The sequence below is a fragment of the Coturnix japonica genome, chromosome 1 (assembly GCF_054131305.1).
Source record: "Coturnix japonica strain WE chromosome 1, WE-NBRP24, whole genome shotgun sequence".
Lineage (NCBI taxonomy): Eukaryota > Metazoa > Chordata > Aves > Galliformes > Phasianidae > Coturnix > Coturnix japonica.
The window spans coordinates 116325693-116345709 of NC_140663.1; the positions used below are offsets into that span (position 1 = coordinate 116325693).

Sequence of the window (20017 nt, forward strand, 5' to 3'; positions counted from 1 at the left end):
AACTTGCACTTTATTTTTTTCATGTGCATTCCATTTTAGTTGCTCAAATTTGTTGAACTCTTGAATGGCCTTGGTATTTGGTACACTCATGATTATTGTTCCACTCAGGTTTTGTACTGTGTGGTTACTCACAAGCATGTTGAATATTTTACTTTTAAAATTAATTGAGGAGAAGGAATGACATAAATATGTGACACTAGCTCTGAGGCTACACTCGGGTAGGCTTATTTACAGGCATCTTCTGTGGAAGCACTGAGGGAGAGCTGGCTGCTTTCCTGTCCATTTGTCCATTGTCTAGATGATTAAGTAATTCATTTAGAACTGAAAATTGACTCTTTCATTCAGTCTTTCTTCTTTTTCTTTTCCAGTGAAAGTTGTTCTGTGCTGTGACATGAAAGAATGGTAGTATTAGAATAACCTGTAAAACTAATATTTCACTTCAATTTTGTTTTCTTCACTTTTGGAAAATGTCATATACGCACATCTTCATATTTGTGTCTTAGTGCATGGAACGCCTTCCTGAATTTCTTAAAATATTTTGAGTGTCAAAGTATGCATGTACTAATTACCATCCTTTCCTGGGAATAATGAGAGAGAAAGAGTAGAGTGGGAGAGAGAGAGGACACATCAGAGCTCATTTAAAGCTATACAATACTTATTGCATAAAAGCTATATATGAAGTATTCAACCTGTGGATGACCTGAATATCTTAATATAATGCATGAAATACATTTTATCTAAGAGATAAGAACTAATATATCATGCTGTATTTTTGTCATTCTGTTATTATTTCAATATTTCTTTGTAGTTTTCATCTTTTTCTTCTCTTTAAGTACTTTTTAATTTGGGATTTTCTTACCAGTATTTGTTTGAAAGAAAGAAAGGAAAATCTACAATCTCATTTATTTGGCTGTAAGACTTTTTTTCGTAGTTCTCATACTGAGGAGGTCTCTGTAAAAGGAATGTTTGGCTGTCCTTCTCTTCAGTTCTCATAGATATAGCTTCTGCTGGAGAAGCTTCTAATTTGCTTCCAATGAATTTTCAATGTATTCTCAGTATATTAATAAGTAAATCTTTGCTTTTCAATTGTTTGAAAAACATTGCTTCCAGTACAGTTAATTCAATGAAGCTTTCACATATTTCAAAAAGCAACAAAGATACTCCTTTGAAAACATATTACCTAGAAATAGAGATGAAGAAAAATAATTGAATGTAAAAGAAACAGAAAATACAATCTTTTTTTTTTTGCATTTGTAACAGGAAAAGCTGCTTAATTTATGAACCATTTAATCACTTTATTTTTTCTAACTGTTAAAAGTTTTGTTTTTTTTTTTAGAGTTAACACAAATAATTCATTATTAAATGGATTTTATTTTACAAACAGTGAGGTCCACAGTAAAAGGGAATGACATACTTTTTAATGTATCACATTTGCATACATTTATTCAGACAGATACTAATAAATCTGTATTCTACACAATTAAAGCTGGAAGTAAAGTCAAAATGCAAACATACAACTTATTCTACTCAATTAAAATATTAGAAGTTGGATCTGAAAAACATATTTGCTTACCAACATCGCTCTCACTAGTCTGTTTTACTTTCTCAATGATCTGTAACTAATTTTTTTCATGTATGTAGATTAGGTTCCAGCAAAGAATAAAAGGAAGGTAAAGTATAACAAACATGACATATATCACTATCTAATCTCTCCTTTTCATACCAAAATGGTCTCATACTGTAAACTGCAGTCTTTTGCAAACTGCCTTCAAACAGCATACTGAATTTCATTCATTATTTTGTCAGAGTCTTTTAATACATCTTTTACTATCAGAACACTGCATTCAGGGAACTGGATTAATGCCTTGCTTTTGTAATCTGTGCTGAAAAAATGCACAATAATGTTTCATTTTATGGAAATAATCAAAATTGAAATGATACTTTTACTTGTAATCTGCAATGAATATTTTACTATAGCTGAGCATTTTCTTTCAGGATTTCGGTATCCAGACAATGTAGAATGCATTGATAACATTTAACTGTTAGAAGGAATGATTTGCCAAAACAAATTTTGCTTGAGTATGAACAAAATAACTGACCTTAAAGACCACTAAAAGACTAGAAATGGAATAGACATATGGAAATGCCATTAATGTTAAGTATAAATATTATTTTTCTGTATTATAATTTTGGATTTGAACTAGAAATATGTGTATTGTCGTACACACACACATATATATGTATATATGTATGTATGTATGCGTGTATATACATATATATATGTCAGACACCAATTTATCATACTTCCCCTCTGTTGCCACCAGTCACACAGCTACAAAATGTAGTGGAAGACTGGTGGAAAGGTGTGGCTTTTACTGGTCTTTCACCAACATCCACCTCTGATGTTGTGGGCCATGATAATAAAGAGGCATTACTATTGGAGCAATGCACTATCATTGATATATAAGTTTAAAAAAAAAAAAATTAAAAAATTCTTAAACTATTTTTTTAAGAGTGAGGAAAAAAAAGCTAAAACAAACAGGATATGTGGCCTTGTTTTTGTGAAATAAATGCATCACCATGGTTTTCTGGCTGTAATTGCAGCTCTCAGTGAGCTCTCAAGGTATTCATCGCAGATCTTTGATGAAATTCTGCTTTTCTTGTACTTCACCATTGACAATTGTTCACAAACATGAATATTGCCAAAAAGCAATGACACGAATGAGGTATTGTTATAAAGTGAAGGATATATTTCTCTTGTATGGCAGGATCACCTGTCTGTGGCGATACCTTAACTGTTACTTTTTCCAAGCAAGGGCAAAGTCTTTTGCACCTCATTGTATGTGCAAAGCCTTGAGTATAATTTAAGGAGGAAGTTGAGGGGCAGGAGGAGAAGCACACTGTCACACGTGGTCCTTAAATTTGCTTTTCACTTTGTTAAACAAGCTACCATTTGGATCAGTCATTTGTCCTGTACTACAGATGAGCTTGCAAATGGAGATGGATTTCTCACATCATTTAGCTTTAGAAAAAGGGGAAAGAAGTAACCTCTTCTCTTCTCTTCTCTTCTCTTCTCTTCTCTTCTCTTCTCTTCTCTTCTCTTCTCTTCTCTTCTCTTCTCTTCTCTTCTCTTCTCTTCTCTTCTCTTCTCTTCTCTTCTCTTCTCTTCTCTTCTCTTCTCTTCTCTTCTCTTCTTTCTCTTCTCCAAAGTGGATCACAGTCTAGTTTTGTCTAGATAAAACCTAGTGTTATGAGTTATTGTGAATGTTAGATTTACAGCTACAAGGATTTGCATTTGGAAAGTGGTTCCTATATATCTGATATACCATCATATTTTGCAAATGTTTATGCATGTGACTGAGTCCATTGATCTCAGAAGGCTTAGTCATGTGTGCAAAGATATTTATGTGACAAGTATTTGTAAGAATAGGATTTAAGGAAGTTTTCTTCCTAAAAACAATGCCTTATAATAGTTGTGCTAATCTAGAAGGGTTAGGGTAATTCTTCATCTGAACATTAAATGTTGCTTAACACAGCAGCCCCGTGAATCTGTTTGTTCTGATGTCTGTTTTGCTTTCTTTGCATTGCACTGAAAATGCCCTTGTTAGAAACATTGTGAGACATTTAATGAATAGGTAAATGCCTGTAATTACCACTATGAGCTTCTCAGGTTAAAACGTACAGTAGATAAGTGTGATATTGTTTTAAAATTCAGTAACTATGTAATGTGGGCCTGTCAAAGAGTAGAGTAAGGACACTGAAATTCTGAAATGTGAACTTTCATCTGTTTAACAAATTACTGGATGGAATCCCCGGGGATTCCTGTGGTACAGGAATGGAGCAGAGCTGACAGCTTTTTAAGGAGACCTTTCTGAAAGCATGAAAATTATCCATCTCCCAGCATAAGAAATCAAGGGGAGGAGGCAGGAAACTGGCATAACTGAGCAAAGACCTGTTGGGATGAGAGACAAGTACAGGCAGTGGAAAGAAAGATGGAATGGCCTGAGAAGAATGTAGGAATGCTGTCCATGAATACAGAGATTATGGGATCACAAAAGCAAAGGCAGAGATGGAACTGAACCTGGTGAGGGATATGAAAAATAACAAGAAGAGATTCTAGAAGTACATTAGTCAGAAGAGACAGGCAAATCTATACACTGGATGTCATATGTCTTTGCATCCTGTTGGGAGCTTTGTTATTTTGTAAGAACATTGGTTCAAAGGCTTTGTGTCACAAACAAATAGTTCTTGTAAGTCATCATCTTAATTTTGATCTCAAAGTAACATATAAACAAATTGTCTCTATATAATGCCATACCAACAGCAAATGACAACAAAAAACTCACCAACTCACATAAAAAAACATTCACAATATATCCAGGACTTTAAATGTTCCACTGATTGCTAGGCAAATGCCAATTACCATTAGCAGCTTCAGCACTATTCATGTATTATGTATGCATTAACCATGCTAAAGAAAAATCATCTCTATTCCAAAGACATGAATCTAAATGCTCAGCAATTCTACTTAAAATACATATGTATATCTCTAGAGTAAGCAATACTTCTGGACAGAATGCTTTATATGTTTGCAGGGATGTTGGTACCCTTGAGTTACTTGCTTAGGTGGTCAATTCAGGAAATTTCTTTATGAACACTTTAGATGTCCAATTCTATAATTAGGGACTATTTTACCATATATATATATGGTAACACTTTATTTTTCTTTATATATATATAAATATGTATATATATATATAAAGAAAAATAAAGTGTTACCTGCTCTGAGGGCAGCTTTTGGGCTTCTCCTGAGACACTGCAATCATTGTACAAGATGGCACTGGAAGCCTTCCTCTTGGGAACCAGTCTGACTTGCACATGGGAGCAGGCAGTATATAGAAACTGCATTGTATTTGTAATATTCACCTAAGTAAGTTTTGGGAAATGTAATTTATAGACTCAGCCTCAGTGGGCATATTCTGAGGGATAGTAGACATTTCTGGGAAACTGGGATAACTATTTACACCATCTGAAAAAAAAATCACAGCTTCAGGAGGTGAAGAGGCAGAAGGAAGACAGGAAGGGAATGTTATGGGATCTGAGTAATTTTTATTTTGATTACATTTGTGTTATATTTAAATTCCCATGAGAAAACAAAACCAAATCAAACCTAAGCAAGAACAGTGGAAAGAGTAAGGTTTGCAATCTTCTGACAGTTCAGTGTTTAGTTTTTGCTATATCTCCTTTCCTGGAAATACAGGTAATGCAAATAGTTGAATACAGTATAGTGTAGAGTGAAGTGGAGTGAAATAGAATGGCATTAATGGAATAGCATAGGACAGGATAGCATTGGGAAGGGAAGGGAAAGGAAGGGAAGGGAAGGGAAGGGAAGGGAAGGGAAGGGAAGGGAAGGGAAGGGAAGGGAAGGGAAGGGAAGGGAAGGGAAGGGAAGGGAAGGGAAGGGAAGGGAAGGGAAGGGAAGGGAAGGGAAGGGAAGGGAAGGGAAGGGAAGGGAAGGGAAGGGAAGGGAAGGGAAGGGAAGGGAAGGGAAGGGAAGGGAAGGGAAGGGAAGGGAAAGCAGTGGGAGGGTGGGCAGGGGAAGGGAAGGGAGGAGTGGACAAGGAGAAGAGATGGGAATTAGAAGGGCAGGGAAAGGAAGATAAAATATCCATTTGATCTTGTGGTGCCGAGAACTACACACAGTGCAAGTGAGGCTGTACCAATGCTTAATACAGTGGGAGAATTATCACTTTTGACCAACTGTTTGTGAGGTGTTTAATGCACCCCAGAATGTGGTTTACTCCTTGCCTGTGATAGCACACTGCTGGCACATTCTGAGCTGCTGTAACCAGCACCTCAGTTCCTTTTCTGCTGAACTGGTCTCCAATCACTCATTTCCCAGTCTGTACCTGTGTTAGGCATTACTCCATCCTGATTACACACCTGGCATTTTCCTTTGTTGTACTTCATACCCAAAGATCCAGCCTGTTTGCACCCCATTGCATGGCTTCTTCTCATCTCTCCAGGCAGTCAACAGAACCTCCCAGTTTAAGGCCAGTAACAAACCTGCTGAAAATCCATTCCTGTGTTGCATCCAGATCCTCGAATAAAATGTTCAATAGAACTGTCCCTAGAATTGATCCCTGAGGAGCACCTCTAGTGAAAATCCTCTAGCTATATGTAGCCCCCTTCACTGCAACCCTCTAACCTCTACTATTGAGACCCGGTTTAGTGTGAACGTATTTTTTCCTGTTTGTTGATACTTAGAGAACAATAAATATTTATATATTGTAGTTAAATTTATATAAATACTTAAAACCTCAAGTGACGTGCTGGACATCAAATGTACTAAAAACATATACAAAGCAATAAAGTACAATTCAAATTAAAACCCAGAAATAGAAATACAATTTCTGCATAATAGCAGTAAGAAACTGTGCAGTTCTGCAAACACATATTTGACATAATGTATTTTTTTCAACATTTTAGTGAATAAGCACAATAACTAAGAATATTATCTACTACCATACTTTGAATTTAAAAGAAAGACCATGAAATCCTTCTAAGTTATTGGTATCTTCAGTAAGAACATTGTTACTGTCACACTATCACACTATGATATGGTGATAACGAAAAATTAAAAAAAAATAAAGAAAGAAAAGGAAAAGAAATTAGCAGGGTAAAGAATAAAATCACTTCTTTTTTAAAGTTTATTTTATATTTATCATTTTATTAACATAATGCTTTACATAATAGACTGGAGGGAAAAATTACAATGATTGCTCTTAAAGTAATGCCTTCTACTTAATTCTGTCATCTCATAATGTCAGAGGCAGATGTTGGTGGTATGGCAGTAGAAGGTGTACCTTTCTACCAGTATTTCATTACATTTTCTTGCTGTATGTCAGATGACAGCAGAGGGCCAGTGCGACAAAATGGTGTCTGACATGGAAGTACAGATGAAGCAAAGGTGTGTCAATATATTCCTCCAAATGGAAGGGAAAAAAAAAAAAAAAAAAGAAAAAGAAAAAAAGAAAAAAGAAAAAAAAGAAAAAAAAAGCACACTGAGGTGGTTGGTGGTGTGTTTCAGCATGAAAGACAAGTGGTGTTCCTGATGCCCATGTGTAGCATGGTCTCAGTCTCAGTCAGCTCCTTTGTAAACTGGTGGATTACAACCAGGGAACTTGGTGTGGAGCTGATTATCAGCTTCAGTGTGTTTGAAATGAAACTGACAGTGTTGGAGTATAACAAAGTTTGCACCAGTTGTGTTCCATGAATCCTCACATAGGAATAAAAAGAACATTGTATACAAGTTTGTGAAGACCTACTGAACACATATGAGGCTGAAGGTTTCAGTTTCTTGGGTCATTACCAGTGACTAGAGTAATGTTACTGCTAGAAACCAGAGTCAAAACAGCAGTCCATGGGAGTGGTGATGTGAATTCTCTGTTGAAAAAAGAGTTCAAGTTGCAGCCCTCAGCTGGTAAAGTGAAGTAAATTGTCTTTTGGGGTAGAAAAGCAGGGATTCTTCTTGATTTCCTGGAATCTGGATAAACAAACTATCAACTCTATACGCTACTTCATAGGTCTGACTAAGATGAAGGATTATTCTTCCAGATCAGAGAAGACATCCTTTCTCTTGCAACACAGTAATGCTAGGCTCCATTTCAGTTCTGAATGCCTTGGAACACATTGACAGTCTTGCCTGGACTATCCTACTCAACCCACCATATAGTCTGGATTTGGCACCTTTTGACTTCCTTGTATTTGGATTGATGGAAAATGGACTTGTGAAATCCTGGAATCAACAGATATGAATAAGCTTTCTGCAGAAATTTTGTGCAGAAATGAGCACAAAGAGCTTAGCCAGAACAGGAGAATGTGAACATGTAGTTTTCAATACCAGTTTCTAAAGATGCTATTATTTCTGCTATATTCATTTATTAAAAACAAATAGAAAATTAACATTTTTCTAAGAAAAACTGAACATTCCCTAACCATTTTTTCCCCTCCAAAATTATATATGTTTCATAAAATTTCCTAACATCTGACATGAATCTGTAAATCTGGGAGCAACTTTGGATCTTTGATATATTGTATTCATTCTTTCAGGTACTTCTGTCTCAGTCTTTTGCTGTCAAAGAGCCTGAAACCATCAGAATTCAGAAAATAAATATGTTTATTTTTTATAACTCAGTTGTAACTCTGCTTTTCAGAAACATTTTCAGCCATAATAATTTCAGAAGACCTGACTATATCTGACCTGAACAACTAGCATAAAGTCTGCAGATGGTCATACTACCTCTTACAAAATACTTCCTTATTTCCTTTTGGTGCTAATAGATTTATTTCATAGCCATTTATGTCTGATACTGTCGGGTAATAATTATGATATTCTCCAAACTATTTTGTTAGATTTTGAGCCCTAATACCTCTTATTTAGTTTGTTTTACAGAGACCTGAGTTAGCATTAACATCTTGATCACTGCTCATAATCAAAATCAACAAAAGCTCTCACCACTACTGTTTAATAGTTTGGGAAGTAAAGTGCTCTTTCTGATTCATTGCATGCCCTTAAAAGCTGGAAAGAAGTCTGGATTTATTTTGCAAAAATAAGACTCAGGTGGAAGACTTTGATTGTCATGCTTCATTTTTATAAAATAAGTAGTAGGACAAATTGGGATGTAAAATACCATAATTTTGAGAAATGTTAACTGTTCTCACAGTGTTGCCTAACTCCAGCATACAGGAGCAGTCGTTCAAATTACCCCTCTGTGCTGTGTTGCTTCCTAAGAGGAATCTCTGTAATTTCTATCTTTCTGCTAGTTTCTGTAGAGAACTGTATGTGATCAACTCTTTCTCTGCTTTTACACCATCACTTTTTACACCATCACTTTGCTGTATTGGAAGATGAGTCCAATGTGCTTTTGTGAATGCTCTCCACACTGGATGAATCCTTAGGAATCAGTTCCACTAAACCCCTTCTTGTGTCATTGTGATGACAGACTTTTCCAGTAGCACCTGAGAACAGAAGAACAACTTTATTTGTTTATTTGTATTTTAATTTGTCCTGTAGGATTTCTTTTTCTACCTTTTCTTTCTCTCTACCCAATAACTATAGAATTATTCATAAAGAGTAATCTTCTTTTGCAAAAGTTTGCTTATGTGAGTGGGATCCTCCTGCTACTCATATCTTTGTCTGAGAAGAAAAATTCTCAATACCATTGTGAATATTCCTGGCAATTCATTAGGGATTTGTCTTATTTGGCTTCTAGAATGTGTCGTTTTACATAACAGCAATGTGCTGCTCTTTTGCATGCAGTGGATGTCAAGAATTTCCAGAGGTCTCACAGAAATCAGCAAAACTGAACATGTATTGAGGGAAAAAGAAGGAACTTAAGTAATATTTGGAGATATCTATAAATGCCAAAATACATACTGGAGCCAGTTCTGATTTAACTTCTTGATTCAAGCAGTTCTATGTTTCTCATTCAGTATCATCAAAATCATCATATGGATACATAGATAAAAACAATGTAATAATTAAAACAAGCACACTGAATAAAGTGTTTTATAATGAGTTTCATTGAAAAGATGTTTGAAACTAAAAGATGATCATTGCTTGTAATTATCCCTTATAATGATTTACTGTTATAGAGTATATAATACAAATTCAGTTCTCAAAAAGTATTTTTAATCTTAAAGAAGTAAATACTTCTACTGCAAAGGAGCCAAATTCCTTGCTTAATATTGAACTAAATTCCTTCAACAATAAGAAAAAAGTACAAGTACAAATATGCTATTGGTGAAAATCCCACATTACCTGCAAGATTAAATTAAACAAATCTAATTGGAATTTCCTTTTCTAAATTATGAACGTAATCACTGAAAATCTAATTCCTCTCAAAGGCACAGAGAAATTATATTGGGAAGATGTTATATAAAACTTAAGAGAAGGAATTTTCTGTGATACCTATGAATATGATGACAAACGTAGCATGAACTCAGCTACCAGTAGGTTACTTTTATATTAAAATGTCCTAAATTTACATGTTCTTTCACCTGATTTTTAATGTTGAACTTTGTCTCACCTATTACTACAACTTTGATAAACATAAAACCATAAAAACATCAAAGAAACAAATAATTTAATATAAAGATAAAAGCATTTGCAATGCACCAATGTGTAAACCAAATGTCCTCCAAGATCAAGTGTCATAGAGCAGTTCACTTAACAAGTTATTTCCTCTCTATTTTCTTTTTATGGTTATAATTATACTTGTGCATTTTATGATTATATATTTATGATATGCTACTATACTATACTAATCATACTATATGTATGATTGAGAGTATGCCTAAGTGGATATCATGTAAAATCCTCTATGCTTAATTCAAAGAGCTGCAAATCTCAGTGAAGGAAATGCATTTTTTCTCAGTCATTACATACAATAGTCAAGATGTTAAAAAAAAAAAATAAATAAAAAATTTGACCTGTTAAGATAATGTGATATGGAAAGACTGATCATGACTTTCCAAATTTAGTAAAGCTTTACTGAAAACTTATGGAAACATTTATTAAAACAAGGAAGTGACTTCCTGTTTCCACTGATTTGTTCATACCATGTTGTTATGGTACGTGTTGAAAGGGATCTGAAAGATCATCTAGTTCCAACCCCCTACCATGCACAGGGATGCCAAACACTACATCACATACTAGATCAGGTTGCCCAGAGCCCTATTCAACTTGTCCTTTTTTATCTCCATTGATAGGTCATCTGTAGCTTCTGTGGTAGGCCTGTACCACAACCTCGCCACCCTCTGAGTCAAGGGTCTCCCCCTAATATTTGATCTAATCTTTTAGTTTAACACAATTCAGTGCCAGGCTCATTACCCATTGTTACTGAGGAACCCTCATTAGTCCTCTCTGCTAAACAATGTGCTTAAATTCAACAAGTCTGAATCTCGATTATAGACTGGATAGATGGGCCAAAGTTAACAACATGAGTTTCAATAGGGCCATGTTTTGGGATCTGCATTTGATCACAACAACCCGAGGCAACCCTACAGGCTTGGGGAGGTGTGGCTAGAAAGCTGCCTGAAAGGGACCTTGGTGTGCTGATGGACAATCAGCTGAATATGAGCCAGCAGTGTGCCCAGGTGGCCAAGAAGGCCAATGGCATCCTGGCTTGTATCAGGAATGGTGTGGTAAGCAGGACTAGGGAAGTCATCCTGCCCCTGTACTCAGCATTGGCGAGGCCTCACCTTGGGTACTGTGTTCAGTTTTGGGCACCTCAGAACAGAAAGGACACGGAGGTACTGGTGCAGGTCCAGAGAAGAGCAATAAGGCTTGTGAAGGGCTTGGAAAATCATCCCCATAAGGAGAGGCTGAGGGAGCTGGGGTTGTTTAGTCTGGGGAAAAGGAGGCTGAGGGGAGACCTTATTGCTGTCTTCCAATACCTGGATGGTGCTTACAGTGGGCAAGTCTCTTCTTACTAGTGACAGGTGACAGGACGAGGGGGAATGGCCTCTAGTTTTGCCAAGGTAAGTTTAATTTGGACATTAGGAAACATTTCTTTACAGAAAGGGTAGTTAAACACTGGAATAGGCTCCCCAGGGAGGTGGTTGAGTCACCGTCACTGGATGTGTGTTTAAGAGATGTTTGGATGTGGTGCTTAGAGATATGATTTAGCAGAGGGTTGTTAGGCTGTGGCTGGACTTGATGATCTTTTCCAACCTGAGTAATTCTATGATTCTATGATCCTAAGTCACCATGTCTGACTTGAGGTCTATCTTCTAAATCCATTTTTTTTTTTTTTTTTATGTTGAGGAAGTGCCTCAGTTTAGGAACAAAGCAATTTATTACTTTCATAGGGTATTGTTTGGCAGATAATGACATAACAGATACAGGTATTCCTTTGTTGTTTCTCTGGGGATACTCTAGCATTATCAAAACTATATTTAACTTTGTGCACGTGTTGGGGTTACTGTGGCTTTGGAAGTGATGTGAAATTTTATACCTCTTTTTTTTTTTTTTTTTTTTTTTTCCTACTCCAGAAAAGAAAAAAGAAAGTGGATTTGCATATAGGATTTTTTTCCTATCATCAGAAATCATAGTATATATTTTGAGTGTACTGCTAGAATTGCCGGAAACCTGTTTATGTAACTCCTGAAAGATTACATGATCTGATTAAAGTCTTCTTAAGCTGAATTTTGGATAGTATCTGGAGACAGAAGTGCATGAACACTTTTTATCTTTATAAAAATATCATTTTAGCCATTTCTGAAACTCCTTAGTATATCACTGATAGAGCAGAGTTCCCATGTTAACATGTAGGAGTAATGTGAGGGATGCTGGCTGTGTTGCTCTTATCAGTGGCTTCAGGTACTGGGGTGCTTCCTTGGAGCCCTGTCCCTCAACAGAAGAATGAAGTTTAAATGTTATCATACCCTAGTAAACATATGTATAGCTGCAACATCATAGTGATAGCACAGTATCTAACTTTGCAATACAGACGTCTAAGACATACTTACACACCTACCAGTACTGTGGAAATTAAGTACATTCAGATGTAATATCCTTGAATACAACAATCTTGGTAGCTACAACAATAGATCTCATTACCTCTGCAGTCCCTTTTAGCTATGTCAAATGCAGAGAACTTTAATCAGTTTATCAAGCATATTAAAAAGGAACAAAACCTTGAAGACCAGGAAATGTATATTTATTTATTTATGTATATATGTTCCCACCCCCACCTCCTCAGAATTTATTAAAAACCAGTGCCAAGGGAAATTCTGTTTTAGCATATTCCAGTATCCTCCAGCGTAAAAAATGAATAAGAATTAATACTTTTCTATTTAGTCTTCTAATTTAGTATATTCAGTTTTTGTTTAAATTGAACATTTTGTCTGCTTCCATTTACTGGGTTATTTGGCAGACACCTTAGATACTTCAGGAGATGTTAGAAATTTTATTTTTAAGGACCACTTAAGTACCAAAATCTAGTGATCAATTAATGATTAATTGTTTTCTTTTCTTTTTTTTTTTTTTTTTTTATTCTTTCCCTGATAATGGCATTATTAGAGCAACAGTTTGAACTTAATAAATAAATAATAAAAAATAATATAGCAGTATTCTTATGTTATCCTCTCTCTCACCTATTCTTTTGTACTATATGTATGTGGTAATTCTTTTGTCTTCATAATAGAACTAATTTGAAAGAATCCAGCAAGACAGAATCATAACAAGCTGTCTTTGTGGATAAGCCCGAGTTAGCATATTGTTTTAAAGACATTGCTGTTCCTTATGTATTAACACAATCTACTAATTCATATGGAAACTGGTAAATGACTTGTCTTCACTGCAGTTTTCCTTTTACTCATCACATCTGGAGTTAAAATTCAAATTAGCCTTATCTGGAGCCATATAGGATGGGTAACCTTAGCAGATAGAAATTTATTTCTGTGACCTCGACTTTAGAGGAGCAGGCCATACCTAAATACCTAAGAGACAGTGTTGCTGAATATTAGGGGGGGGGAGTCTTTTATACCTAGCAAAACATCCTACCTCTAGACTCTGTTGGGGAGGCTTGGGCAAGAATAACAAATATATATAACAATTCCCTCAAAATAGTTCTCTAACTTCAGACTGTTTCTTTCTCAGGGACTTCCCATACTAGCTATGGTTTCAGTTAATGAATTGAATGAAATCCTGATGGATTGCATTTCATCTTTGAAGATTTTAACATTTATATTCAGCAGATGCACTTTTACATTGATGCAGGGAAAGGAAAAAAAAAAAAAAGAAAGAAAAAAGAAAAAGGCTATTAGAAAATTGGAGTTTGCTTTATATTTGTCATTTGTGCTTCACTTTCAAAATTCCCTCCTCTGGCATTTCACAAACGAAACTAATGAAAATGAAAATGAAAATGAAAATGAAAAAGACATGCTTATGCTTCCAAGCATAGTCTCTTTTATCTTATTGACATTTCTTATGTCAGTTTTGTGATCAGAAATACAAATTAATCTTCCTTCTGAGAAGTTTGGAGACACAAACAAATTGGAGCAGGATACACAGTTCTGTGCAGCAGTTAGTGAGAAGGCATGAAGACAGAAGAAATTTGAAAAGTTTAGAACTAATCAAAGAAATAGATCAAAATGCACTAACTTGTTTATTTTGTATTTTTTTACTGGTGATTACTTTCTCTCTATGATATTTTGGCTGTTCAGTGCATCTTCTTGAGATTGGCATAAGCTTTTATGTAGGAGCAACATCATCAGCTAAGAAATTTAATATTTTAGTTTTAAGAAAATATGTAAAGTGCAAAAGGGGAAAAATATTAATTTGCTGTGAAGACTGTCTCGTTTTAAGATGCACTTGTGACATTTCTTTTATTAGCTAATAAATACTGTGACAGAATGAAGTTTAATTTTTCATTAATTCTCCATCAAGTATGCTAGAGTTCAAATAAACTAGTTAGCTTTCTCATATGTGCTTTCCTTTACATCTTAAAAAGTTGTTGTTTGCCAGTACTGAATTACCTTTGTGAATTTTGATACTGTGTTGAAGCAGAAAGAAAATGTGGCTTTCATACCCTAGATCCTGTCTTTTCCCACTGGGATATTTTATACTTATTGCAGTACACATTTATAACATAAAATTCTGTATTAAGAATTACTAGAGTTACTAAAATTGTTGTTTTTTTGGTACACAGAGTCAACCTGCACAAAATCATAACAAAGCAATCTTTTCAATTTCTAGTTTTACTAGCTTCCTTATCTTCCTCTTAGCTTTCTAACAACATATGGTCTATTACAGCCTGACAGGGGCTACAGAAAATGATATATGCAACTATATGGTTGTGTTTGTCAAATATAATACAGTAAGATGGGAATAAAATAACCTTAGAGCAGCTCATGTTTAATCTGAGAAAGTAAAAGATGGGAAGTAATATTTACTTTATTTGAAAAATATCACATTATACAAGTGTTCTTGATAGTTATTAGCACTGTTCATTTCATGAGTGCTTTGTTATGGAAGCTTGCCTTTGCAGCTGGTGTTGACACTGAAATTCAAATGTCATTGGTAACTGATGTGTAAGGGATGAGTAAGGAATGAAGAGAAAAAATTTAAACACCGTTCAGTAGCTCAGTGCCTAATGTCTTGTTCCATTGCATAGAATGGAAAAGAAAATAAAAATTATAAATGAACAAAGAAAGAAAATAATTAAAAAAAAAAACAGGGAAGAAAAAATGAAAGAAAAAAAAAGAGAGAGAGAGAGAGAAGAAAAGAAATTAAGAAAAAAAAAAAAATCAATGGAGGAGCACTCGTAGTCAAAATTTAGGCTTTCAGCCAGCCATCAAATTGATTTGATATGGATTAGGTCCAGGGACCAAATACGAAGATGAAGAATGGACTTTCCCTGCAATGATATAATCCTGAGTAATAGCGCCTGGGAAATAGAAAAGGAAAGTCGTCATAATGTTTTATTTTTGGACTGACTAAAAAGTACAATAAATCATTTCATAGGAATAAATAAATGCAAATTGCTGAAGGATTTTGATTGTTTTGGAGATCACATTTATCTATGAAGCTCTCAAAACATAACTCGTTATATTTAATTTCCTGATGTTTCTTTCTTTATCTTACCTAAGTGTGTATTTTTCTGTTCTTTTAAAGTGAATTTTGTACTCATGGCAATAGCACACCCAGTCATTGCAGAGCAAATGGCAACAATGTTAGTCAAATGTCCTCGAATGGAAACAAATTAACATTTCTGGTGCTTCAATCCAGGAATGCTGTGAAGTCAGAGGAGTAGTCATCCACTGTTTTTGCAGAAGGCAAAACAGAGTCTGCCTTTTTGCCAGGCTGTCCTGAGCTATGGGAGCTACCAGTACTAGATTGACTTAATTCTCTAAGGCTCATTTCACCTAAACTTGCCTAAAATGTTGGTCTCAGTGTAAGCTGATCATCTACAGTTGTCTGCTCAGATAGAAAATTACTTTTGTGGGAATTTTATGCATTCAAATTCAGGTGTGTAAAAATCTGAAGCTGTTTCTGGAGAATGTTTTGTTTAGTTTTTCCCATACTATTTGTAAGAATAGTACTAGTAATATTAGATTAGACACAAAGTTTTTGGGTAGCTAAAGTTAACAGTGATCTACAAACTCTTTTGTACATTATTTGATCTGAGTGCTACATAGCATAGGGATGTCAGTTATGATTGTTTCTTTGACGTACTCATACTATTGTCTTCAAACTATCTATTTTATGTCCATAAACCACTGTATAACTTTCAGTTTGTAAATTTTAATGCCAAAATTTTAGAATCCATTAAATTCCAATATCATATTTATTGTAAATGAAATATTTTACAAAAATGTTCATATATCTGGACAAGATCCACCACTGAAAGGTGACTTCACATTATCTTGCTCCAACAAACAAACAAACAGACATGTGACTGAAAATCTTATCATTTTGATCCTGTGCATGTCAATGCTTGCACTGTAATTCAGTTCATTGGCACACTTTCACACAAAACTTCAGGGTCATCAACAATTCTTTTTCTTTCTTTGCACTTTTCTAAAATTTCATGCCTGTTTTGTACTTCTCTCCAGACTGACTGTTCTTTGTTTCCAAAGACACTTAATCCCTGGTTGCTGCTCAGTTCAGCTGGTAGCGTTCTTGCCCTCTGGCATGTTCAATCAGTTTGGAACAATTAACCCCTAAAAATGTTTGGGACATTTCACTCACACGTGTGTTGCTCTCACATTCCTCTTTCTCAGTTATTTTGGCATTTTGCAGTAAGAGATTCATGCAGATGCCCTTCTCAATCATTGTATCATTATTTATAGGCAAACAGGTTTATAAAGACAAGAACTGCATATTGCAGCCAATGTGTTTCTGGTTCATTACATGGATAGGAAAAAATGTTATTTGGTGTCTATATTCAGCACTTGCCATCATTTTTTTTTGTTGCATTAGGATAGTGAGAAGGGCTTCCATGTTCTACTAAAGTCCCAATCCATGGATCAGCAGAGAACTGTTGAAACAAACAAACAAAAATATTAATTTGTCTAACATCATATCTGCACTGACTGCAGTTTTACTCAGTCACATTTTAGGTCATTTGGAAAGGATTCAAAATCACGAAGATCTACGAGCTTTATCTTGAGCTGAAACATGTTTAGGCTCTGAATATTAATTGCTATGCTGCTTTAAAGGTTACAACAGTCACTTTCTCACAGGGAGGTCATAGTTCTGAATTAATAAAAGCTTAATTAGAGAATATTATAGAAAATTGAAGTAAACTGCAACAAACAAAGTCAGCAAGTGGGTTAGTCTTTCTTTTACAGTCTTAAAAAGATAATAAAGGCATGTGAAAAAGAAGATAGTTTTTAAATATGTGTATATATAGTTAGATTAGTAGCTTGTTTGTTTCTTTTTCCTCTTTGGTATGCAAGAGAAAGATGTTCATGCTGTTCTGCCTCCTCTGTTTCTCACTATTAAAGGTTTCTGTTGTTTTATATGAAGACTATATCAAATGCTATTTTATGATAGTAAACCTGTATAAAATGTGTTTGTTTGTTTTGTTTTGTTTTGGTTTGGTTTTTTTAGAGAAATAAAGAACAAGTGAAACATTTATTGATATTAAATACCAATTAAAATTGCAAATTAAATATGATTATTTTATATGAAAGGTAATAATTTTCATTAATTCATGGCTGATCTTACATATATAAATTTATGTCACCATAATGTAGTCTATATGATGCTATAAATTTAGTTTAGTCCTTTATGTTCCATTACTTCTAAATATTGAGGCTGGATTTGCATCTCATTTTAGAAACTTTATCATAGGAAACTTTATGGAAATGAACCTGTGAATTTTCAACATGTACTACAACCAGTACAAAGAAATCTGTTTCCATTTGCCAATATTTTTGTGTACCTTAAGCACTTTTTTCCTTGGAGTCTTGGGTCTCCTTCCCTGACAGGCTAGAAAGTGTCAGCATGGCATGCTGTAGTATATCAAGGTTGCAGATCTCAGTTCAAACTTCTCCAGGACTTTAGATCTCCTGAGTCTTAACGCCTCGTTGTAGCTAATTATCTGAAATAATCTCTTGTAAACACTAGTGGGTGAGTCCCATGTTTTGCCTTGACAAGTAGCTGTCAGTGGAGCCTAAATCAGTAATGCCCATCCGAAAACATGCATTAGATGTAAGGTATTTTTTATGGACTTCTTATGGTCTTCCAGTTTTCTGACAGTGAAAGGTCTGTGGGAGTTAAAGACTGTAATTGTAAGTACATGACTTGATGTGGTAATTGTGATGTAATACAAGATCTAGACTGTGAATGATAGGCAGTGTGGCTAATGTTTCACATTAGTTCGTTTCAGAAAAACAAATTAATCTTGGTCCTAGTCTCTGGGTCATTACATTCTAAGCAGGAAGACAGGCAGCAAATGTGTCATTCTTTATTTCTAAAATCTGATAACTACAGTACAGGAACAAAAAACAACAGCAGAGTTTTTCCTAAAGTTTCCAAGGAAAGAAACAAAGCCTGATTAGTTCAGATAAAATCTCCCTAGTAATGGCTGAATTGTTAACAGTTTACTTGCTGTTTTCCTAATAAGTACCCTTTGAAAAAATTGAGTGTGATTTTTTTTTTCTGTTGTTGTTTCCTGTTCATTTTACTATTTTCTTCATTCTTTTCTATTTCTGACCATGTCCATCCTTATCAAAAGTAGAGTAATTTGTAGAGCTATGTAGATCAGGAAAATGCTGATCCTGATTAAGAAGCATTTAAATGAATGTGTTAGTGGAAGATTTGGTGTATGATTTACTGTTGTGTGTTGTCTTTAAAAACAATTTCCTAAGCTTTTGTACCTTAATCACATACAGCTATTAAATGTTTAATATCTTCAGGCTGTATATTTTCACTGATACAATGTTTTTTTTTAATAATGATAATAATGATAATAATAATAATAATAATAATAATAATAATAATAATAATAATAATTTTGCACAAATAAAACTTTTTCAATCAAGCAAAACAAATCAAAATCAAACAGCATACAGAATGATTACTACTGCCAGCACTGGAGACATTTAACTAAGACCATAACCTTTAAAATAAGGGGAAAAAAAAAGAATAGCCCAGAAGGTGAAAATATGAGAGTATGTGTTGTGAATGCATGGATATCCTGCAGCTAACTCTGTGTCTGGTGAACTAAAATTATCCCTTTTTGCCTTATAGGTTTTTTAAGTACTGGAGACCAAGCTGCAAAAGGCAATTATGGATTGCTTGACCAAATCCAGGCTTTGCGTTGGATTGAAGAAAATATTGGATCTTTTGGAGGAGACCCAAAAAGAGTTACTATTTTTGGATCTGGGGCAGGAGCTTCTTGTGTCAGTCTTCTGACACTCTCTCACTATTCAGAAGGTAAGGATCTTCTGAACAAAGCATAGTAGTGCAATATTGGAGAAATGATTATTTTGTAATCTTTTGTAAAACAAAACAAAATAAAACAGTATATATATATATGGATACATACATAACCATATAAAGTAGACAGAATTATACTACATCTGTAATTTTTGTAAAATACCCAGTATTGATTGTTCTGGATTTGTATTAGGTAATATAAACACATATATTTAGATTCTTTCCTTACTGAATTGCAACATAGCTCAAACTTACTAAAAAAAATTATATAACCCCCCATAGTTATTATGGGATACACAGAGTTTTTTAAGTTTTTGGCTGAATTTCTACCCTGCCAAAAAACAAAACAAAACAAAACAAAACAAATTAAAAAAAAAAAAAACAGAAAAATACAAAGAATGTATAGAACCAGTACCATATATATAATTTGCTCTGAATGCAGTGCTAGCATAATAAAATATGAGGAATTATTTTCAGTATAGTCCTCATAGATACCACTTGGTCACACGAACACTGCAAGGTACATTAGAAGACAAAAAAATGCTGTGGTTTCACACTGGT

The 20017-nt window shown here is 34.5% G+C and overlaps 1 protein-coding gene across 6 annotated transcripts in view; it reads left to right on the plus strand.

Annotated features, from left to right (window-relative positions):
- NLGN4X (neuroligin 4 X-linked) overlaps window positions 1–20017 on the plus strand; it is a 149008-nt gene that overhangs the window by 115250 nt on the left and 13741 nt on the right. For all 6 annotated transcript variants that reach the window (XM_085550965.1, XM_085550962.1, XM_085550948.1 and 3 more), the window contains one exon: window positions 19268–19453. In XM_085550965.1, the coding sequence (XP_085407091.1) occupies window positions 19268–19453 (186 nt within the window). The remainder of the gene's footprint in view (window positions 1–19267; window positions 19454–20017) is intronic.